The following is a 25446-nucleotide window of genomic DNA, read 5'->3' on the forward strand; positions in this document are numbered from 1 at the left end:
TGCTTTTATTTTAATTGTTGTTCTAGTTAGTACAATCGTCGTTATATACACTATCACTTTCTACGCGTCGGTCTCGACATTTTTTAAAGAAATCAACTTTCTTCCAAGATAGAAAACAGTTTCTGTATTATTTTGCATTTGCTTTAATAAACTCAATTCATTACAGTTAATATTTTTTTTACAAGGCAAAAAAATGCAAATCTTGATTTTTGACCAAGATGTTACCTCGGTCAATCGTGCCTCTGAACCTACTACAGTACACTCGTATTTTGGAGAGCCGCTGTGGGCGCTTTATGGGCTGACTAGTTCTGTAGAGCTGGTGAAGCCAGCCCCTGGGCGGAGAAACTTCCTGATTGATGGTCCCCTAGTGAGTGTGGCACAGACATACTCCACCAGCCTTCCCACTCCCTCAGTCCCCATCTCGAGGAATGTTTTACGGCGTTTTCTCCGGTGGGCTGTCGCTGAAAGGAGGGGTTTCTCTCCACGTTCGCTGTCTGCCCTGGACTAATTATATTTGCAATTTAGTCGCAGACTGCGAGTCTGAGCTGTACTCATCGCGTACTGGAAGGAGAGGGGAAAGTACTAAAAAAGCTTAATTCCACAAGCGCTCTTGTGCGGCTGGCATTTCTTTGAAACCACACTAGTTTTGTGATTTTTTTTGCCTTTTTTCCACTATGCAGGTTTTACTGTGAAAGAAACTTAACTAAAGGACTACTTCACTGCTGTTATCAACTGAACATGTAAGTACGGTTCAGTAATTGTTCGTACTTTCAAGTCTTCAATACTTAAGAAGACTTAGCCCAAGTTCTTCTACACATGCAAGGTTGCATCAAAATACCATGTACAGTAGCTTTAAGCTCCTTATGAGTCGATTGCGCATTTTCTACATTTTCTTTAGCAATGAGAAAATCAGTAATCAGGTTAATTATTGTAAACTATTGGCTTTTTGGAGCTAAACTATTAACTTCGGCTGTGTTGTGGAGAAAAAATCATGTCGATGTATGTTCTGTAAAATTAACATTACTCAATAGTAAATAAAACTTATATTTGATATCAGTGCCTCCATCTGATAAGATTTTCATTTAAAACATGTTTAGGATTTTAGTGACCATTTACCTTAGTACGCGTACTTTTGCGCGATTTGTATTTAGCAAAAGGAATAGAGAACGTTTAAGATACATAATCAGAGGTGACCAAACTGTCAATGGGTATCCAAACTTCGTAATGAAGCTACTTGTCACTTTTGTCATTTCCCAAAAATGAAAACTGTGTATTGCATACGTATCTGAAACAATGTAATAAATTCGCTGTTTTATCCTAATCAGTTTATTTGTAATCATATCTTCCTATTACAGATTCTCAGGTTTCTCAGTTGCCTTTCAGATTACTATACTGTCTGTACAAAAAGTTACCTGCGCTCAATGACAGCAAAGCCTTGCAAATAACAACGGTGCCTTCTTTTTCAGGGCATATCGGACATCCAACAAAAGAGAACGGCTGTCATTGTAGCTTTCTGGATACAAATGTAAAAGTCCCGACTTGCTGGAAACAGAGGGAAAGGGGAATATAATAGCACCTGTCAAAAGCCTAACTGTACTTTGAACTAATCAACGAATATGGCATCCAGTCTGACCTGCACCGGGATTATATGGGCAATACTATCCTTTTTATGCGCGGCCGCATCTTGCGTTGGCTTTTTCATGCCTTACTGGCTATTGGGTTCCCAGATGGACAAGCCTGTGTCGTTCGGCACTTTCCGCAGATGTTCCTATCCTGTCCGGGACGAGACCCGGCAGATGACAGTAATGGTGGAGCAATGTGGAAGGTATGCCTCCTTCCAGGGTATTCCCAGCCTGGAGTGGAAGATTTGCACCGTGGTGACTGGAGTGGGCTGCGGGCTACTCCTGTTGGTGGCACTCACAGCGCTTATGGGATGCTGCGTGACGGAGCTTATTTCCAGGACAATTGGCAGGGTGGCGGGCGGAATGCAGTTTGTTGGCGGTGAGTCAGAAAGTTCTGCTTTTTTCCCCCGGTGCACCAAGATTTTTTTTTTAAAGGGACACATGTTGTATACACTGAGCAGTGCACATTCCAAGGTAACGCAAGCGACGGTGTCAGAGATAACCAATGAATTCCACCCCAAATATAGTAATGATGACTATATCCCTTTGTGGACTGTTATGGGGGAAAATCTACAAATACTTTAATATGTTCATTAATTTAAGAAATGGCAATTGTCTGCATTCATCTGTTCGGTCAGCCGTTACAAAAAGCCGCTTATTCCCAGTAAAAGTCGTGGCAGTCTGCATTCATAAATATTTAAACGACAAATATATTTAATCTTTCTGAAGGTCCACCATATAATTTAAACGACTAGTTTTTAAGAGTATTTTCCTCATAACCGTTTTGCTACTGACATGAATTGCGCTTTTTTTTAGAATAGGCTGTAATATAGAAAATATTTTAAACATAAACCACATTTTGATATGAGTCATTTTGCTTCTTAGGTCGAGCGTAGCTAAGTGAACGCGTTGACTTAACAGCATCAATGCTAGAAATGATTGTTTGCTTAAGGCAAAAACATCTAACTTGAAGTTGTTACTCTGCCTTTTCATCAGCTAGCCCAGACGCGCATAATGTTCAGCCACGCAGAAACATGAACATTTGATAACTGAGTGCAGTAAACAAATTGCTGTTAAAAAATGCACTTTGCAAGTACTTTTTCAAACGTATTGTTAAGTGGGATTCAAGCTGCAATAGTTTATTTCTGTTGATGCTTTTAGTAGTGAGTTGCAGTAACATTGTGTTATCAACCCGTGCCTGAAGAGGGCGCTAGTGTAAGTAATCTTTGCTCGCAACTTTGTATTTTACAGGTGGAATGAAATGATACATTATCTCAAAACTGGGTTAAAGGGCAAGGGTAATTCTAAACTTTTTATATGATGTAGGCGAAGTAAAACTGCTGTAAAAGGTCTTAAATTCTCGAAGCTGTTTTATCTGTTAACGAACTTACAAAAGACAAAGAGGATAACATATTTCATTATTTAGGTTATAGAAACGCTCAAATATATGTTGAAAAGTAACAGCAGATTTGCAGACTTTTTGATATAGTTAATAACGTGATTCCGTTTTGCTAACGCGACCTTAAAAATAACTTTTCCCGTTTGCATACAAATTATGTTTTTCTTTCATGCATTTTATTTCGAAGGTAAATAAAAACATTTTTTTTGCGTACCAGAAAATAGAGACCATCGAAAAGCCTAACTTGTAAGGTAAATTAATCATAAGCTCCCCTAAGTTTTCCTCATTATCCCTGCACACGTCTTGCAACATTAGCCGAAGCAACGCGGCACAGCAGACATCGCTGAACGGCTGACAAAATGAAAGCGCTGTAAAGTAAAAACTAAAAACAGTACCAATCCTTGCAACAGCTCGATCGCCGCGGCAGGCAGAACTAAGTTTTCCCATGAAAGCGGACATTCACGATATGGGCGATGAGGCTGCGAGAGGTACAGTAATTGGCCGTGACAGGCCAGCGGGCTTCTATCCTGTGGAGCTGCCGATTGTCTCTGTTTCAGTGGAGCATGAGAGCAGGCAAAGCTTTCTGCCGTCAGGAAACCACCACGCTTAGCGTCGGATGTCATCTTAATTGTCTGAATGATCATGTCCCCTGCCATTGTCCTGCTGCCCTTTTCATTGTTCACTCTAATGAACGTGGTTTACCAGCAGATACGTGATGGGAGCCCATCTGAGCAATCTGATCACGCTCAACAGCAGCATTAACTATTGTTGCATTTCCAGTTATTGTGCTGTACAAAATACAACTATAAACGAGTTTGTCAATGAGACGGGGTTAACAAATTAACCTTAAACAAGCCTGAACATCCTTGGATGGCTTGCACCTGGGGAGCAGCCAAATACTCCATGGGGAAAGATGATTGCCTGGCAAACAGTTGACATCTTCTGCCTCATTTTAAGAATTGAATTCGCTTTACAAAGCTTTTGATCCATCAACACGGCCTTCTAATTCACAATGCAACTCATTTGAATGTTCCTGGCTAAAAAGTAATGGAGGTTAATGAAGTAGACACAGCACAACCTTTGCTGAATGTACTAGACAGGAGTCTAAGCAGAAGGGCCTTCTTGCTGAAGATGTAATTACATCATACTCATCTTCATCATCACTGTTACAGATATAGAGCAGTTCATGTAGGTTTACAACCCATGCCACAGGCAATATGTGAAAATAAGAACAACAGCAGTTTCCTGGGAGCTGCCTAATCTTGTAATGTACTGTATCAGCTGTGGGTCTGTGCACATGACTTACAGTTAGTAGATGCAACAGGATACAGCAGTGACTCCACTGGGTTCTGGATGAGTAGTCATGAGAAGGAGATGAACCTAAGCCAAAAAAATGCATACACATCGCCTGACTCAGAAACAGCAAAAGCGTGGAGAGACTGGAAGAAGTCATTGCCACCCAACCATCATATCAATCTGAAAACCATTCAGCTTAGTCAAACAATAAAATGCCTTATGAGTCATTGTCTGAGTGCTTTAATTTGTGGACAGAAGTCCAAAAAAACTACGATGTGGTTCATGGAACAGATATTGTGAACCCTATAGGCAATATTTTAGGTGGACAAAAACCATAGTCTGGATTTCAATTATGGTGAAACATGTCAGGTTCCTTTGTGCAGCTCATATGGAGGAAAAGAAGCAGGTGTTGGCCTTGCGTATCAGGTGGAACCAAAACCTAGCACTTTGTAAGAAATGTATAAAGATGGTGGAATCGGGACAAAATTATGTAGAAATTTAATTAGGTAGGTAAAGGTAAATATGGCTGGAATATAAATAAACTCGCCCAGTACCATATACTGTACCACCTAGTGACAGGTTAAAAGTTGGTGAGCTTCCTCTGCTTGACAGTAGTTACCCTAGTTTTTGTTACTGTTATTCCCTATTGCTACTCTGAAATATAGCACAGATACTGCAAGGAGGTGAAGCCTGGGAACTACAGAGTCTTAACATAAACCCCACTCTCACTCACTCCCTAGATGGTCTTTGCACTCAGTCACTTTTAACAGCTCATGAGTGAGAGCTGTTTCTCTCCTCGCCACACCAGTAAATATTCCCTGTTGGATTATTCTCCTGATTTGAAAACAGTGTTGGCTCACTGCGATTGCCCTAAGCCAGGGAGTGCAGCTTACCAGCTGTCAGTGACCTTTTGACGTTTGATACACATGGAGCACCTGTTCCAAAAGGACAAGCAATGATGGAGCACAACGCGAGGTTGCGTTTTGAACAATAAGCACAATTAGCTCTGGGTAGGCATGAAGGACTGTGGTGTTATTCTTAACTGGAGTTCAAGCTACAGTATAATGTCTGATGGTTCATTTGGTTTACAAGGCCGCAACCTGAGTCATTACTTTCTGCACCTGTTAAACTGCTTCCAAGCAAAACCAAAGCACAGTTAGAAATCTTTCTCCCTGAGCCTTTTATGTGATTTCAAAAAGCAGACGATGAAGTTATAGTAATTCATAGGGTTTGTAATTGGCATTCTTCTACCTTTCTTATACTTTATGCTACACTAAAGCCATATTTGTTCCTCCATTAAAGCAGAACAAGGCTTGAGGAACTCTATTTCATAGTTTTAAAAATAGTTTTCATCCTATTACTCCAAAGACGTAGACAACGTTTCAGTAAATGACTAGATAGTGTTCAAAGACAACCAAGTTGAAGCAGAGCTAATAACGTGTGAGGGAAAAAGTGAAGATACCAAGAGGTAAAATTTGATCAATATATGATGTGTTATCACACTTGAAGCAAGATGAAGGTAAAATAGTTCATCCTGGGTTACTCACATAAGTACTCACATGTTCTTTACTTTTCTTTACTGTTAACTTTGATGTAATATATATGCATCTGTCCTTAGCCAGGACTTATCTTATTGTGTGCATATTGAATGTTTTGGGTGAGGATGAAATGCAGGTTTAACAGTTGCTCTGTTATCCTGTGAGAGCACTTTATTCTAGTCTGCTCCAACAAATCCAAAAATACATTTCAAGCACTTTTAGGGAAGTATAATCTTTTAAACAGCAGTAATGGATACAAACAGAGTATATGATATGATATATTGAGAGTTTCAAAAGGCTTTGATAATGCTTCTCATAAATGATTAATTCTATAATTATTAGCAGAAGACATTAAATGAACTGCATGTGTTTGGATTAAAATTTAGTGAATGACAAGAAACAGTATACAAATAAGGGGTGAATGCTATTGGGCTAATATAATTATTGGGGTACTGGAAAGATCTCTATTAGAACCACTGCTTTTCCTGATTTATTGTGAATGATCTAGATTCCGGTATAGTTAGGAATTGAATACATTTTATAGATGATACCAAATAAGTACGATTAGAAAGTACTGTACAAGATGCAGAAGAAATTCAGAAACATTTAGACAAAATTCAAGACTTGGTAATCATCTAGTAGATGACCTTCAATATAGATACTGTAAGTACAGGATCTAGGTAACATAAACGATGAATATTCTGTAATATCTGAACTCTCAAACTTGAAGAGAATACTTCTTAGAGACTTAGGTCTTTACGCAGGTATCTTATAGACACTAGCTAAAAAAGCTAAAAAAGAACCATGTTAGGATACATAGTAAAAAGTGCAGAATTTAAATTGTGTTCCATGTTACATTAAAATTGTATAATTGGATAGTGCACCAGTAATGCCTTATTTAAAATACTGTGTAAAATTTTTGTATAAATTATGATACGAAAAAGAGCTGCCCTGGAATTAACTCATGAGAAAACCAACCAGATACATTCCCAGGCTTAATGGTATGTTTTAGACTGACAGGCTAAAATAACTGCTTCTTTTTATGAAGATTATAAGGGGATCCGATTCAAGTATTCAAAATCTTTAAAGGCATTGGCAAAGCCAGACTCAATTGACATGTTTTAGAATTATCAATGAAACATGAACTAAGAAGTACAAGTGAAAGCTGTTGGGAAGTACAGTACATATAAAACGGAGGACTGGAGGTGATTCTTTGTACAAAAGGTTGTTGTCAGGCGCAAACTAGTTTTAGCCACGTTAAGGCTGATAACCTGGCTTCTTTCAAGAAATTATGTGGAAGGCTTGAATGGCTTACTCTCTCTTTTATGCCTTTCTCCCTTTTTGCTGATTTTCCAAATATCTTTCTTTTGTTATGTCATGTTAGTTCTTGTATGTGACTCATACCTTCCATCACTCTGCTTTTTATCTTATAACGAACATGAAAGTTTCCTTGGAAATGTTATCTTGGGTGACAAAACATTTCAAGTGATCAAATGGAAGTGTTATTCCAATGGAAATGTGTTTCCTCTGGGTATTTCTCAAGCAAATATATTGATTGTTTTACTCTGTCCACCACCATGTTGCTTTAGTCATTTGAAATGTCAATCTGTCATTGAAACTGTTAAACATATGAGAAACTGCAAAGTATAAATAAGATGAATTAAATTTAAATGAATGCAAGTCATCTGCTCCAATTGCACAGTTTCTTCCCTAGGGCTTGGTTTTCCTTGGTGGTTTTGTGAAGACAGAAAGCCATTTTCACTCTAATTCGATTTGCTACAACTGTGAACTGGAAAGTGGAGTGATGTGTGTAAGTCTGCCCTCGTCATGAGGGCATGGGAACCCCAGTGGAATCTGTTTTCTCCAGTTAACTATTTTCCTGCATGTCTCTCCCTCTCAGACCTGGCCAGCCTCTGCTGGAAGCTCTCAGTTAGTGGGAGAGAGGGAGTTGCTCTGTTTAGTGACCCAGAAAGAATGCCAAGTCTAAACTAAAAGTTTATACCAGCAGCGTGAAACAGAAAGACCAGGGATCAGGAGGGATTTTTTACTACCCAAACAGGAAGTCTGGAGGAGGACCGATAGTTATTTTAAGTTTCTATTTTGTTAGCAATTCCATCCAACGAATATGAGGACAACCCCACACTTTGTGAAGTGTGCCCATTGTCTGTCTGTTAAAAAAAGCAGTGAATGTTGTTAGAGTTTGAAATTGTTAGAGAGTGCTTTGTGTTCTTTAGCTGTGAGGAAAAGTGCTGTATACAGTAAGTGAAAGTTGATTTTGCTATTTTGTTGCTCTTCCAGGTATTACCAGGATCTGCAAGCATTTCAAAATGGAGTCTGAAAGACAGCAAAGTACATTATGTAAAAAGGTGTTATTAGTATTATGATGTCTTAAAGCAATTACACCTAATGACTTTAATGTGGTTCCATCTTTGATTGTATTCGCTTAACCAATTCCAGAAAGCTGAATAGGAAAAAAGAGAATGTGCTCATCTGAGAAGGAGATGTAATTATGTACAATGATAAATGGATGTTACAATTGCAGGAGTGCAACAATGGTGTTTCTTTTCTTGTTCTGTGCAGCACTGGATATCATGAGATACCATCTAGATGCAATTAGATGATTGCTAATATACAGTTATCTCTGAGAGGAATGAAAAGAATTAGGTGTGATTAAGCATTTACTAAGCAAGTTTCGTGATATTCTCTAATGATGGCCCAGTGGTATTTGTCTTTTTACCAAAATATGCAGTACATTAGGTTATTTAGGTACTTAATAATTCATTCATGTTATATAGACCTTTAAATCCACTATCAATTCATCCTCCATTGAAGGGTAGCAACTTGTTGGAAAAGAAGGAAATTTGAATTAAAGAGAAAGTGTAGCGAGACCAGATTTTACAAGTCCACAGAGGAATTTCACCAGAACACCAGGGATAACATCCCTTCTATTTTGAAAAGTGTCATGGGATCTTTAATGCCAAAGTAGTCAACATGATCAGATTTTAACATTTGATCAAAAGATCAGTCACCATGCTTGGCTTAGAAACTTTGGTCAAGAGGGAAGAGACCCACCTACTGTTCCATCAACATCACACTCAAGAGCAACCTGGTTCCATCCCAGAATGCTTAGACAAGTATTTACCAGGTTCCATGTGATCTTCATCATAAGCAGACTTTTCAGATAATAACACTTACACAAATTTTATTTAAAGACAAGTGGGTCAATTCATTTTTAGATGCTTGAATAAACCTACAATTAGAAGCCCCCTGGCACTCCAGAACCAAGGTCAGCCACTTCTATTCTACAGTAGATCATTCATGTAGCTTTCTGGAATACTCAAAGGATGCAGGATAAATATTTTGTTTCATGATAACAGTTGAAGACAACAGAACAGTACAGATTGTGGTAGCATCTTTGCAGTGCAGTTACGTGTCACTATATAATCTTATAGGTAACAGAGTCCTTTACTGTGCTTGAATCCCATCCAAACAGACAATGAGATGTACTCACTACCATTTTGCTCCCAATCTGAAACAGTAGGTTGAGGCTTTAAGCAGCATTAATTATAATATTGTACAATGAATGTGTCCGCAGAAATTTAATGTTGACGTCGTAATGAATTGATTTACAGTGACATCAGTGTTTTTACATGACATCAAAAGGAACAAGTTAAAGGTTTATTCCATGCTGAAAAGAGAAGAAAGGAAACACAATGTTTTGGCTGTGGAGCCTTCTTCAGGTGTCAGTTGAACTACTGTTGGACTACATGAACTATTATTGACATCAAAATATATATTGACGACAGAAGTGTGGTCTTTGTGAAGTCTTGTGCTTCAGATTGAAAGCCCATCATTCTTATAGTCTTAATGTTTGGCTGGAATCATGAAGAATGATTTTTTTTTTTTCAGAAATCAAAAATTGGTTGCAACGATTGGGGCAAAAACTGCTATCAAAGCTAGTGTTGAAATAGTGTGGAAAGTTGTGCTCTGGAAGGAATCTCTAATTCAAGTGATATGTTATAACCATAGCACTGGGCAATCCAATAGGAATAAAGGTTCTGCTAAAAAGTGATGGGCACTGTAACTGTACCGGAAAAAGCATTGCTTTTACAGTAGCAGCTGATGAGATTTATGGACCCCTGAGCCATCTTTCTCTTTTTTTATAACATCTGTAACATCGTGCCTTGCCTCTGTGGTTTATTTTAAAATAACTGACTTCAGTATGGCACCCAACAGCTTCTATGTTAACAATTTCATGAGTGGCTTGGAGCTTAGTCGTTTAGAGTTTTGATGCTTATGACTTTCCTTATTGACTCTCTCTAATCTGTAGTGACCACAGACCTGTTCTTGAGTTCTTGAGGACTGTTCAGTTCCATTTGAGTCTGTCACAGACCTTATTACTTAGGATGGCAGACTTTAAAGAAAGAAGGAGGAGCTTTTTCTATTTGCAGTTTTGGAAATATAATAAATAACATTATTTTGGCCTCTGCTGTTACTCCAAAGTATTATTCGATATTTCATATTTCTTTAATGTAGAAGGTTCACATAACAAATTTTTAGAATATGTCTTGAGAGTGTCTTTTATATATATATTTTAAGATTTTGAACATGTAATTTATTAGTATGGATTATATATACTAGCATATACAGTAGCTATAATATACAGTATAAAAACAAATATAATACAGCTGAAGATATGTGTTTTGTGATTAAAATACTATATATTCACTTACCATAAATTAGCTTGTTTTTCTGTTTAAAAAACCAGCAGCACTCAGTCGTATTGTTTTTAAGTGTATGCGAATTCATTTCTCATACATTTCAGTTTGGTATCAAAGACAGTACAGCTTCAATCAGCTCCCTGTCCCACAAGATAGTGGAATTGTTATACATTCCCACAGTAATTTCGGACTTCTGTTATACCAAAGGATTGTCATTGCCATCACACATTTCTGAAGTCACTGTCTCCAACTAGATTCAACAGATAAATTGAATCCCAAAATTAATGAGTCCACACTCCTAGAGGAATCCAGCCAATCATTTTCAGGAACTGCTTCTGCTGCAAGCTGTAGCCTAACCCAGTGGATATAGGGAGCAAGGTGCGACTGTATTTCCTGGATGAGATGCCAGTCCATTGCAGTACAAATACACACATATGGGGAGAAATGTAGATATACCAATGAATCTGGGCAGATTGACTTGCATCAGACCTTTTAGTTTCTGGCTCCCAGACACCTCCATTTCATTATCATTGACATTTTGTTTCAGCCGTTTTATCTTTATCTCAATGGCCATTCAAACATAACATGGTTCTATATTTTATTCTTTGTGCTGCTAATATTCAGTTGTTCCAGCATCTATCGAGTTGACAAAACATCCCAGAAAAAGTGGGTTGCTATTTCACTCATGAGCCTCACCCCAAGGGGCAATGGCTATTGGAAAGGGGCCCGTTTGGAGTTGACCTGCTGCCAAGGGGGCAAATGGCCCCCATTTTTAAATAAACATGGCTGATGGAGGCAGCTGCTCCAGAGGAGACTCCATGACTCCAGGGTGAAGCGGAAACAATTTGATAACATGTATTGCAGGGAACCTAGAGTTCCGCACTCTGTGTTTGCACTGCAGCCAGAGCCTCTCCTGCTTTGCTGTGGAATGTCAAGCTCGTAGGGAATGTGTTCCAGAGCTCTGGGCAATTCATCAGGACCCCTTACTGCACCTTGTTCAGAATAAAAAAACTGTTGTGTTTCAGACAGTTCTTCCCTTTGCTGTCTATATACGCATGAAGTAATGCTTAATGCTTAAACACTTCAGTCTCCACACTTTTAACACCCTTGCTGGAAACCAAAGCAAATGTATAATGTACAGGATGTAGTTAACCAGGACAAATGCATAAGGCTCCTTGATGATGGATGTATTTTCAACTGCACTGAATTCACTTTGCATTGTTTCCAGTTACTTGTATCTATACGAATTGTCCAGCATTGCACACTGACAAGACAAAAATTGGTTCGCTGTGTTGTTTAGTGTAATTGGTTCACTTACATTTAAAAATAAGCCAGAACTGTCAGTAAAGAATATTTCTTGTACAAGGTTCGCTGGGATTTTTGTATGCTCATTTAACATTTCTAGTTTTACTCCTTCAGCGTCTAACAAATCTCTCTGAGGCACTGATCTGCATTTGAAGCCTAAGGGTTGCTTTTGGGGTAATTAAGTTGCTCTTGCATAATACTCTCTAAACTAAGTATAAACTGCTTAATTTTTGCAGTACATTGAATTCTTTAAGATAATATACAGTATGTGTAAGAGAAGTCTTAAGTTTAAAACGGAGTCTTTCCATAGACAGATAAGAAATTTATGAGCAATTACTGTTGCTATACAGAAATGCTAACTCGTTTAATGATACTAAGTAAAGAACAGATGTATAAAATTAAAACACAACAGTTGAATTTGAATTTAGTAAGTGCCATAAATACTTTCAATATACATAAAAGTTTATAGTCCATTATTCACATAGTTTTACTTTCAGGTGGGATAAAGATAAAGTAGTAGTGTATGATTTTACACTTGAAATGTTTGTATTTGATACATTTTACTCGGTCCATGTCCTAAACGTTTGATGGATAATCAGCAATATTTTGTAATTAAAATCACATATTTTCATTTTACAGTATACATCTGACTTTATAAAATGTTAAAAAATTCATAGGATTATACTTCACTATATATACAGAACTTTAAATAACATTCAGTATCAGTAACATTTCTCCCCCTAATTAACAACCTTGATAATGGTTTGAATAATACAAAGGCTTTTGTTCTTTTTAGGATGCTTGCTTTTCTACAGCTTAACTAGGTGATATGGTGTTCTCCTGTGTAGAGCTCTCTGAACCTGATTTAAATCAAAACTGATTTAATAAACAAATTGCTCTGACTTTTCTTGGCTCTGATTGCTGATTTGACAGTTAGGATATATTAATTAGAGCACTTTATTTTTAGTTTTTTGCTGAAAAATGATCTCCCATGCTTCATGCACACAAAACCAGTCTAAAGAGCAAGACATCTTGAAAAGTGAGAGTGAGATGTCAACCTTACAATACCAAGAAATGTTATCATGTTCTTAGCTCTTGAAAGAAAAACTGCAGATACAGTTTTAAACATCTATAGCATAAAGGTATCATGCCACTGACCTTTTGTACTTAATAATTGTACTAATTAAAGTTTCGTTTGGACACACGGCTTGTCCTTGATTGAAGGACTGTAAAAAATTGGCACACGACTGTTTTGCTTTCATGCATTAAAAAAAATATAAAAGGAATTTGTAGAACACAAGGAGGAAAAATGCAAACATAAACATTGATAAATTCCTGTGAAATGCAATAGGATTCTTTGTTTCTTTTCCAAAAAAATAAAACCAGAACTTCTTCCTGTTTGGTTATCAAGTTTTTAGGAATTTTTCCAAGCAGCAGAGGCCCAGAGAGCAGGTCACATATTTGTGTTAGTTCAAAAATCCTAGATTCAAATCTGCCCTGTCAGGGGTGACTGAAGCACATCCTGTACACAGGATTCCATTTGTGGTAAGAGTCTGCTTTGGCAGTATGTGTGTGTTAGGGGGGAGGGCTCTGTTTTGAGCAAAGAATCCCATTTGCTTTTCTGATATATTTTTCTCGATGGTTCATGCCCCATGGCACTTGACCCTGCCTGTATCAGCCACCCAGTCTCACACTGCCCTATTTATAAAAATCATTAATAGAAAAGAACATACCAAGCAAATACTTCAGTACATCCTATAAGAACTAAACCTCAAGATTGTACTTCATGCATAATATATTTATTGTTTGTGTGTAGATGTACAAAAATGATGTGTGAAGCAGAAGAAAGCCTGTTTCTGTTTTGGTTCTAAAAAAACATTAATTTTAAAGCTCTCATATAATCCAGTAGAAATTCCTAATTTGATTTATTGCTCAGCAGTTTTCAAACATTGTAACAGTTCTTTCCAATGACCTCCGTTCTATTTCTATAAAAAAAAACACAGCAGAGCAGAATGTGCACCTTCACCTTTGAAACATGCTTTGTTAAATGCCCATTGTACATTCTTGAAATATCAATGAAAATGAAAAGATTGAGAAGCTCAGAATACCACCCCTTCATTTCCAGGTAAGACATGTGTGCTTGAACTTTGCAGGCTAATTCTTCAATGAAGAATTTTCCAAAAAATCCCATCTTAATGCATTGCCAATTAATCTGTCTTTGCATTAGGAAAATTTATTTTTTCTCATCCTTTTGACCATCGATCAAGGTTTGGTCCTCATCTTGACACATGCTTGTCCTGACCTTCAAATGCTCAGATGAAAGTCTAAAGTCATTGTCAGTACTGATGTGGGCAAACGAATGGAACAAAGGCACTTTGTGTAGCTGTGCAAAGGCCAGCTATAGAGTAGCATCGGGTTTTCAACGGATCAATGCAGGCTAGGCATGAGTCACCTTATTCTTCCTACAGGTAACAAATATTTGAACAAGGAATCCTTATATACTAGTAATGCTTGTGCTTTCCAGAGCAATTGACTTCATTGTCATAGCGGACAGAAGACAAATTTACATTTAGGTCTACAGTTACAGTATGTTTCAAGTCCAAAATTGTTGTATTGACGCCCAGATGTACATCTGATATAAACAAGGCCAGGGCCTGAAACCTAGGCTTGTAGCGACAAATATCTGAAATGAGGAGATTTCTGTTTCATTTGTTCTTTTGTTGTGTTTCTCTCTTACTGTATGTGAATAAAATGGGTTTTGCCTTTTAAACTAAGGGCTGCATCCAATTCCCTGAAATTCTTCAAAAATCACTTTGTGTTGATCATGGTTTCTCACACTTTTTTAAAGCACAATGTCTTTATTGGGAGAACCGTTTGCTTCCACACATTTAAAGTTTCTTGTTATTTTGGAAGCTTTTGTTAGCTAGTGCAAGTAACTATAACAACAGTTATACTGTACATTATAGTAGTTACTCCTTTAAAGACCTGTAGGTTTGTTTTGTTTTGTTTTTTTTGCTACAGGATTAATACTAACTCCACTTTGATTTTAGTGTAGAAAAACCCACAACATCAACTCATTCATCACCCTTTGAGTTCTTGTTAAAAGATAAGGATATTTTAAAGAATAGAGAAAACCTGCCTAGAATGCAGTTAAAATGAAGAATGCAGAGTTAAAATAATAACCATGACTTTGGGAGAGATCTGGAAGTGGACATCTGTTAAAAGTGCTGTACTACTATGCCCATAAAAACTTCCAGAAGACACTTTGAAAATGGAAAAAAAATGTACTCCCGGTCCATAGCAGTTTGATCAATTGCAGATTTGACTTCCACTTCCTCATTCTCTCCTGTGTGAGGTCATGGATTCATAGCCACGACACAGGATGAGAAAAATAAACAATTGGAGGCTCCAAAATTGGGTGAGTATGACAAAAAATAATTGGCAATTTTAAACTGAACAAAAAAACCAGATGTGACATTATAATTGCTTTTATGGTTTTTTGGTTCAACCTACACAGGAGCCTGTAGCTTGCAGTTTGTACTGTAGCTTTTACAAGAACTGTATTTCTGTCATTTTAATTCATCCACACATGCAAAAAAAAAGTATTCGTTTCCAAAGAAATGTTCGTGCAGTTGAGGAATCGCATTTGCCTTTTTGACAGCCCTTCCCTTGGCCATGCAAGTGCTTCATTGCCTTGGTTAAGAATGACTAATGTAAATAAGAAGTAGTCACCACTTAACATACAGCTGATGAAAGACAAATGGTTGGGCTGCATTTCCACATGTGACCTTGCTGTGATCTGTAAATATTTGACTTGCAATATTTGGTATTTAGGCTAAAGGGGTATTAAGTTCTAAAGTCTCAAAAGAAAAAAGAAAGGTATAGGATGTTAGCACTGGGGAGCCCAAATCTCTCAATCATTGTGTAGTTATTTACTGTGTACACTTTAATGTGATTAGTATGTGTATTGCTTTATTGTTTTTGCCAGTGGCTGTGTAAGGTTTGTAGATAAAAAACATCTGGTTGATCTAGTTTCTATAGAACTACCTTTGCATTGTAGACCACTGTAGATACCTTAATTCTTTATTTTTAAGAAAACCCCATCACCTTTCAGCCTTGATGGCTTTTCATCATAGAGGCCTGATGACTTTATTATTTGATCTTGCTGATTTTGTACTGATTTTATCCCAAAGAGATAAAAAGTTACATTAATTCAGTGTCTTGTGATGCCTGCGGCATTATGTAGCTTCAGGATCAGAAGATTTCTTAAGAGTGCAGCAGAGGGAAGAAATGACAAAGATCTAATAGAATTCCTGAGAGACCTGACAGGGGAATGAGGCACCACAGCTGCAAGGTTTCTGTTTGGTATTCTCCTCTGTGTCATCAGCTTTGACAGAATCCAATTGGCCTTCAGTGGGACAGACTTGAATAAGCCATTTTCCGTAATGCTATACACCCTGCTATAACCTAGGATGCACTCTGTCAGTGTTACCTGCTATACCTGCTGCCTAGTTCAAGTAGATATGAACACCTGACGAAGGAAGACTCCACAGCCGAAACGTTGTGTTTCTTATCTTCTCTTTTCAGCATGGAATAAACCTCTACTTGTTCCTTTGTACCTGCTGCCTTCTGTTTCAATGCAATACATTTTGCTTACAGAGTAAATGAGTTTATCATTTTCCTTTATTGCATCTCTGCAGTAAACCTTATTTTTTTATTCTTGTCCTAAGTAAACAAAACAGGTGACTTAAGGACTTTGAAGTAGCTGTTGATTAGCTATAACTGGACCTAGGGAGCAGTGTAGATTAAGGGGTAGGGCTCTGGATTTTTCATTTCAATTTGTGAGTTCTTATCTCGGATGGAGTATTGCTGTTGTTCCCCTAAAAAGATAATAATAATAATAATAATAATAATTGCTTACACTTATATAGCGCTTTTCTGGACACTCCACTCAAAGCGCCTTACAGGTAATGGGGATCCCCTCCACCAACACCAATGTGCAGCATCCACCTGGATGATGCGACGGCAGCCATAGTGCGCCAGAACGCTCACCACACACCAGCTATCAGTGGGGAGGAGAGCAGAGTAATGAAGCCAATTGATATATGTGGATTATTAGGAGGCCATGATTGGTAAGGGCCAATGGGAAATTTGGCCAGGACGCCGGGGTTACAGCCCTACTTTTTCGAGAAACACCCTGGGATTTTTAATGACCACAGAGAGTCAGGACCTCGGTTTTACGTCTCATCCGAAGGACGGTGCCTGTTTACAGTATAGTGTCCCCGTCACTATACTGGGGCATTAGGACCCACATGGACTGCAGGGTGAGCGCCCTAGTTTTTCCCAGGAGGTCTCCCATTCAGGTACTGACCAGGCTCACACCTGCTTAGCTTCAGTGAGTTGCCAGTTGTGAGTTGCAGGGTGATATGGCTGCTAAATGTGCTCAGATTGCTTCAGGAAAATATCCAAATGGACCCCATGTGACTTTGGTGTAAAGTGTTATCCATATTGATTAATACTGTAAGCAGATCCTGGACAAAATGTTTATGTTTTTTTCTCACACCCATTTTCTTCCTTCCATGCATCCATTAAACCTCTCATACTTGTGTGAGGTTTCTGCTTATGTCTTGAAATATTGGATGCCTGCACATTTAACACTGTCACACATAGCTTGCAGTGTTTTCTGTTTTAGAACATTATTATTGTGTATATAGCCACAAGGATTTCCACATTGCTTGCTCATATGTGTTTACATAGATAATAGAATATATATGAACAGCTAATTTCTGGGAGCTTCTTCTGAGGCTAAAATGGCCTTCAAGCTAAACTTGCACTGTTGACCCTTACAAATATTTACATTTCCACTAGAATCAATTGGCATCACTTTCTTTCAAAAGCTTGTCACTGTAAAACACTCCAGTTCAATGAATTTAGTGTTATTACTGGCACCTTCTTTTCCTCTTTGAACAAAAATGAAGCTCGTCAAAAGTTTTTAATTCCAGTCACTGCATTCAGTTAAAGTACCAGAGGGCATGTTATACTGCAACTCAAAACATAGGCAAATTCAGAAACGTTAAGCAACTGCATCAAATTATTTAACAGAGGAAACCAGCATGCCTCAAAGAGGTAACAAGATCTTTGTGTTGTAATTACCGTATCATTACCACTGTTGATTGATGTCTAAAGTATGTGTTTTGCTGCCAGCTCTATCTCTGTTATCTACTGCTATCTCCACTCACACAAGTAAAGGCCAGATAATTAGTGCAGTCTTTGTAAAGAGATTGTTAGGAATCTCATCACCATTAAGCATGCTTGTCAGCAGGCCCATGTTTCCCTTTTCAGTTCCGAAGAGGCAGTGAACAAAACTTTGTACTATTTATGTAATAATATGTGATGAAAGATCAGAAAGGTGATTGTTTCTCCATCTAACAACATAATGTAAAAGGTGAAATATTTGATTGGCATTCAAAAATGCTGTTCTTATAAATGCTGGTTTCGTATTGCAAGTGCATCTCTAAATTGTTATTCATAGAGAAGACCGGACAGAATGGAGGCAATTACGATATGGATAAACCTATTTATAATTTTATCCATGCCTAGCTTTTACATGTGGAAGAGAAGTGTCTGTTCAGGGATTTTACATTTTTTGAATGCTTAAAGCACTGTTAATTTAGGAACAGTGCAATAATGTTTTTATTTTTTGGACTCGGGAAAATGCAAGATATAGCATTTCAGGTCAATTTTCAGTAAAAACAGATTCCTAATTTCTTTCAGACTTAGAGACAGTAATAGATGCAAGGTATTGTCTGCATTATTTGACTTGATTAGTCTCCATAGTTCTGTTTTATGCAACTAGATGATTAACAACATACATTTCAAAGCATTTTGCTGCAGGTGATGTCCAGTCAATAACCAATTGTTGTCTCTTGCTAATTGTGTTGTACACTGTGTACTCTGAACCAACAATCTTTTGAAATTGCATGTGTAATTGCATGCCATTTTAAATTATGATGATGCTATTTTTTAATCAAGTAAATATCCTTAAAAATGAAAAGACCACTGTCAAAAATCCATTACTGAACCAGAAACTGCCTGACCTACTTGTATCTTTTGTGGTTTTTAAAATCTTCTAACACTGGAACAGCTCTAGATAATATTTAAATTCTCCTACTTGCCAACTGTTGGCTTGATGAGCAAAATCGTGTTGGCATAAAACCCATTTCACTGGAATATTTCAAAGATGATTTGAAATAAAGCAGGATTTATGTTCAGTAAACCACTCTTTTGTTTCATTCATTCAAAAAGTTTGAAAAAAAGTCATGTAAACGTGTGAAGACAAAAAGCAAAATGTATTAATAAATGCCATTCATCAGCTGCAAGCGTGGTAAAATCAATGGAACTAATCACCTCGGATAGGAGGAAGGAGGCATTGTGAGCTACACTTTGATGCCTGCAGCATTTTGCATTGTTTAATAAACAGATAATTTTGTAATTACCATCAAAGTAAAGCTCAGACTGCCCTTATTCTCAGCTCTTTGTTATTTATGGGATTAGACAAACAGCTCTTATAGTCATAGCCCAACACATGTAACTGGGTGGTGTGGTGTAGTGTGATCATGTGATTGTCAGTCCCTGTTTATTAGGAGTTCATAACAGTTGTTTATAACAGGTAAATACTAATGGCAGAGTTGGTGAAGGCTAAGGTCACTGGTAATAAACCTACACACCTCACAGTAAGATAGTTGTCTGGGCAGGACCAGTATCAGAGATCTAGTCTTTTTTTCAGAGGATTATATCCTGGGTCTCTGGGGTACAGGGGCAGGGAAAAATGCATGGGTCCTGTTAGTAGGTGACTGTGATCATGACTCCATATGTGGCAGCGGACAATTGTCACAGCACTTGCAGACTTGCAGACAATGAACCCTGAGCTTTCCCAGGCACCTGCAGACTTGAGGTGACAGCAGTGAAGCATGCACCTGTCCTCCAATTAGTACTGAACCTCCCATTGAAAGATTATAGCACGCCTGCAATTCCTCTTTCTCTTTTTGGGTAGGTGGGTCATTGCTGTGAATAATGGGTAGACATAATTGGCGATTCCAAGGTGGTGGGCAGAGAAAAAAAATATTTAAAACTTTTAAAAATTAAAAAATCGGAACAGGGGCCATAAGAAAATGTGCAGTTGTACCTGCCCTATTTCCTTGAACTGAACATTCCCAGATATCACATTTGCCTTCTATTGGTCATGAGTGTGTCCCGTAGATCATTACTTGTGACAAATTGTAGACCAAATTTTTCATCATTTCATTGTTAATAGGTGCTTTTGTCTTGGTGGTGTTCCAACAAAGTCTCACCCGAATTCAAATGACCTAATTTATATTAGACCTTAACTGATAAGATTAGACTTTAACAAGACAGGTGGCCTCACCCTAATTGAAATCACCTAATTTATATTAGACCTTAACAGATAAGATTAGACTTTAACAAGACAGGTGGCCTCACCCTAATTGAAATCACCTAATTTATATTAGACTTTAACAGATAAGATTAGACTTTAACAAGACTGGAGGCCCAAATATCTAAGAGTGTCTTCTGCCATTATCACCTGGCCTGGTCCTCTATAAATCTCATTAAGCATGAAGCCAAGACTCTCAAGATGAGATAGGTCTGACTGTTTTCATCTACATGGGGGTCTCCAGAATGGCATGTTGTGGGATGAAATTTCTTAGCCTGCTAGATAACTTAGGTACATATTTTCTATTCCATTTTCTAATATACAGTAATAGTACATATCATAAAACTATGCATTATGATGCTGCAATATATAGCAAAACAGTTATTGTTTGTGCTTCTTGCTCTGAAACAGTATTTGTTGCTTTAGTCTTCAACAAATAAAATGTTTTTCTTCTTATTGTTGTTGTTGTTGTTGTTGTTGTGATTAGGTACTTAGTTTCTGTTTATTTATTTAAAAAAATAAGAAAAAGTTTATTGTGTGGATGGTTTTCTCAACTTACTTTATGAGTCTTATGCAATTAAGGTTAATCATTTGTAAACTCTTGTACCATACTTATTCCTGAAGTAGAAAAGTAAATCGAATTTTTAATTTCACCTCTTTCATTATTCAGATTTTCTAAGAAGCGTAAGGACTTGCTTCCAGCAATCAGATACCAACTTTTGCACAAGAGCTCATACTCTGGAAGGCCAAACATTTTTTGGCTGCTGTGAATTGTTGTGGAACAGAAATCTTGCTTTGCTCATCTGGTGTTTCACTGGAAATCAGTGTTGAAATGTGTATCTGAGGCGGGGCTTTCATGGAATAAAATCCTTTTTAATACCAGAGCCTGCAATGAAGGGACAACACAAGGGGCATTATTAAGGACATCCCTGAGCTTGACACTACATCATATGGTTATTTCATCTTATTGTAGTGCTCTGTGATGATAGATGAAAGCTTTTAACAGTGATGCAAACGTCAATAAAAGGATAAAGGAAGGTGTGTGTGTCTAGCAGTGTTTAATTATTTCCCACAGGGGGTTTGGAATGCTAAATGGCTGTAATTGCTGCTACCAGGCAAGCAGCTCTGGGCTGGCTGTCTCCTTTATGAGTGAGCTGTGCGGCTTTTAACCACCTCTGAAAAAATGATAATACATTATTCACAATGTGAGAGTACATGGGCTGGGACACCCAATTCCAGCCTTTTTTTTACACCCTGCTCCTTCCTTCTGTATCAGTGGTGCTCTTTTAAAGAGCAAAAAAAAACATCAACAACTCTGTTCATTTGATCTTCCTTCTTCCATCTTTTTTATTTTTCCAGGGTTTTGTCTAGATTCCTTTACTTTTTGGTTCAACAGTAGGTTTGTCTTCATTGCAATTAAAAACAAAAAACATGTTGACAGTACAGCACAAAGCTTATTGAAGAGGATCTTCAAACGGCATTTGAGAGCAAATAAAATACTTTAAAAATTCCATTAAGAAAGGATGAGATCATTTTTTCAAGCTGAAATGCTTTCCTGATCAGAAGACGTGAAAATTCAAAAGATGCCCCTGCAAATCTATAATCCTAAAAGTGCAGAACTATTTTTTTTTACTATACAGAATCAGGTCACTTTAAGTGATTTGAAGCTTTAAAAAGACATTTTATTTTGCGAGCAGACAGAGTGCAAACTGTGCTTGACTTTGAGTTCAAAGTCAAGCATTCAGATTCGAAAGCTAACGGCTACTCTCATGCAAACTTATTTCAGTCTTCATGTGTCTTAGCTGTGCTGTCATCTCTGATACTTCAATCTGCAGTGGATATCTGGCCAAAGGGGAGCTTATCCCAGGCACCCCTCTTCTGCCTTGTCACTAAATACAATCATTGTTATTGTACTGTATCCAACCCATGACTGTCCGAGAGTCTGAGAGAGAGACTGAAAACTGCACATGTTTTGAGACTGCAAACTCCCTACTGATAAGGGACTGATATGCTAGTTCCTATGAAAAAATAATCATATGTGTCTCATAGGAGAACACATTTAAGTATTGGCTGTACAAAACAGTTTTAATTAACAGCATATCCTTATTCTTGGCAGCATTCCCTAGCCGGGCCCTTGCCAGAAGTTGTTTTGTGGACCTGTCAGCCATCCCTGACATTACATGGCGAAGAGAAATAAGAACAAGAGGGTTAGGAAATAGAAATGAATAAAGTGCACAGAGAGGTACAGGAGTATTAAACCTGGACAATACTTTAGTTCAGGGGATTTTCCACCCTGGTCATGGAGTATGTCTGTATCTTGTTCTTGTTTCAAATGAGATCTTACAGTTCTTTTTCTGGTTTATTGAACCCCTTCATTGAATCGGGCTGTGCTATAGCTACAGACGCAAGGGGGCCGAATAATTTTGCACGCTCCACTTTTCATTTTTTTATTAGTTAAAAAAGTTTCAAAAATCCAATAGATTTCGTTCCACTTCACAATTGTGTCCCACTTGTTGGTGATTCTTCACATAAAATAAAAAATTTATATCTTTATGTTTGAAGCCTGAAATGTGGCAAAAGGTTGAAAAGTTCAAGGGGGCCGAATACTTTCGCAAGGCACTGTATTCTTTCTGTTCTCAGCACTTAAGAGGTGGACAGGTTTAGACTCTACCAGTTACTGGACTTCAAAACCTCTCGTGTTAAGTGTTCTATTTACAAGATCACCTGTCTGAAATGTAAGTAACTGGACCCTGAGTACAGCTAATAATTGACTTAATGAGAGTGTCCAAAAATGTATATTTCATGTATGTGCATTTTATGCCAGTTGAGGTACATTCCACTGCTTTCTGATTTAATGACATTTTAAACTTCTTTAAAAAAACCCTTTTTAATATTTATCTTAGGGATTTGTTTAATGCATTGGTCTAAATTAACATCTTCTGAAAGGTTTTTTGTTTTCCTTAGCTGCCTGTGAATAGCAATGTACTCCCATGAAAAACTTTTCAAAAACGAGAAAACTTAGTTTTAAGCCCATTTCAAATACATCTCGTGTACTAAGTAGTCAATCCATTGTGTTAAATTGGCCTGTTCATGAGGAATGTTCATTTTTACAGTCTCAAAAAGGTCTTTTCTCAAACCTTTTACTGTTTAGGATAAAACCTTAAGGCCATAAAAGATTAAGATCTGCAACTTTAAAATGGGTAAAATACAATAAAATGGATCAAATATGAAACAAACACCCATTTAAAAAGCCCATTGGCAATATGACAAAAGATCGATGACACAAGGCCTTTAAACAGGGAGGGGAGTTTATTTGAAACAAATGAATAAGCCATGTTCTGGTTCTGATTGGTTTTCTTCAAGAGATGACCTTCCTAGCTATTTATGTTTTTATAGTTTTGAAAATCACTTGGCTTTTCTGATTATTCCTGTTTCTTAGGTTCTTATGTGAACAAAATAGACATCTCCTCTGTCTTACAAAACTCTTACTTTATCATCTCAACTTAACCCATGTAACATTACAGCTTAGGTCAATGTGAGATTGTGAGATTGTGTCCTGTGTCCCAGTTCTTCAGAATGGACTACAAATCCTGCTTCAGCTCTCCAGTATAGTGAATTTGCACAGCCTAGCCTGAGCAAATCAGTCTGTGCTAAATCCACAGCACATGTTGAGAATTCAACACAACTGGAAACATTTAAAGAAAACATATAGGTAAGAGCACTGGCTTTCTGTCCCAGAGTTAATATTTATGCTGCATATTCAAAACTAAATCAGTCCCAGAAAATGAAGCTCCTATATTCTTTCTTTTTTCCTTCATAGCTGTTGTTTCTGTAGATTCACAGACCTCAGATTTAACAGAAGTTAAACTATTTTAGTTTTTATAACAGTTAGAAATACACCATACATGATAGACACACAAAGACACTGTACTAACTATGTTGTCGACACCCCGTGGCAGACTTGTCACCTCTCAGCTGGAGCTCTCAACAAGTTTGAGACAAGACATATAAGACACTTGTAATCAGATGGCTGTAATTATGAGCAAATCAGTAATTTCCCAGATGCCATGAGGCGTTACTGATTCTGTATTTAGTTCACTTCAAACAGAGCTTTTGTAAAGACACTTCTGTAGCAAAGGAAAGCCTGGAGGGCAAAACGGGTTAAGTCACTAGGGGACCAAGAACAGCCTTTCAGAAGAAAGGGTAACGCTGCAAATAAGCATCACAGATTTTACAAGCAAAATTGTTTTGAAAATGTTAGAAATCTATACACACCCTGGGGATGGACACCCCATTATTCAAAGGTGTCTGTTGTCTTTAATCATTGTTATCTCAAACGCAGTGCACCATAACTTGCAATGGAAAGAAGGGGTGTAGAGTAATCCATCTTACCTCACCAGATTCACTTCTGAAAGGCTGCTTATTGTTCACTTCTGAACGGGAGTATCCTTTTGGCTTCTCCCGAAAAAATTAAGTTAAGCTGCAAGATTTCATGTTTTTTCTTTATTGTCTTGTAAAATATGGACTGCTTTTTAAAATCAGTTATTCAATTATTATGACAGTCCAGAAATGAAGATATCCAAGTATGTCATTATCTGTCTTTGTGGTAATGCAGTCTTTTATCAAGTGTTCTGAACTCTTTCTTCTCTAAGGGTTGAGAACGTCAAGTTATCATGCATGGTGAAGACATACTGTGATTCACTCATGTAAGATATATGGTTATCCTGCTAGCTCATGGCCTGGTGCCTACATAATTAGTGACCAGATTTGAAGGTGCAATTTTAACACCAGAGAACATGGCAAAAAAAAAGATTTTTGATTAAAAAGGAGAGCACTGTTAAGAATGAAGATGTTGAAAGTTAGCTAGACACACACTACAGCTTTTGATGAGGTTGCTAAATAATAACATTGCAAATACATGTTCTCTATATTTACAGCATTTATTTAATATTTTAATCTTAACTTGTTTGACATTTACAGTATTTATTAACTTATTGAAGGAAACATGCCATTAGTTGAGACTGTAATTGCGTTCTACTAACTCCCAGGGTGTTGGAGATTGGAAACACTGTCTTTTTTAGCACATTTACCTGCAGATTAAAACAATAATTGG

The 25446-nt window shown here is 37.5% G+C and overlaps 1 protein-coding gene across 1 annotated transcript in view; it reads left to right on the forward strand.

Moving 5' to 3' along the window:
- The first annotated feature begins 387 nt into the window (after window positions 1–387).
- The window catches only part of lhfpl6 (LHFPL tetraspan subfamily member 6), a 90637-nt gene continuing 65578 nt past the window's right edge, over window positions 388–25446 (forward strand). Inside the window, exons 1-2 of the mRNA XM_006628196.3 lie at window positions 388–740; window positions 1467–2001. Of these exons, the coding sequence (XP_006628259.1) occupies window positions 1617–2001 (385 nt within the window). The 5' untranslated portion in view covers window positions 388–740; window positions 1467–1616. The remainder of the gene's footprint in view (window positions 741–1466; window positions 2002–25446) is intronic.

Source organism: Lepisosteus oculatus, chromosome 5 (assembly GCF_040954835.1).
Source record: "Lepisosteus oculatus isolate fLepOcu1 chromosome 5, fLepOcu1.hap2, whole genome shotgun sequence".
Taxonomy (NCBI): Eukaryota; Metazoa; Chordata; class Actinopteri; order Semionotiformes; family Lepisosteidae; genus Lepisosteus; species Lepisosteus oculatus.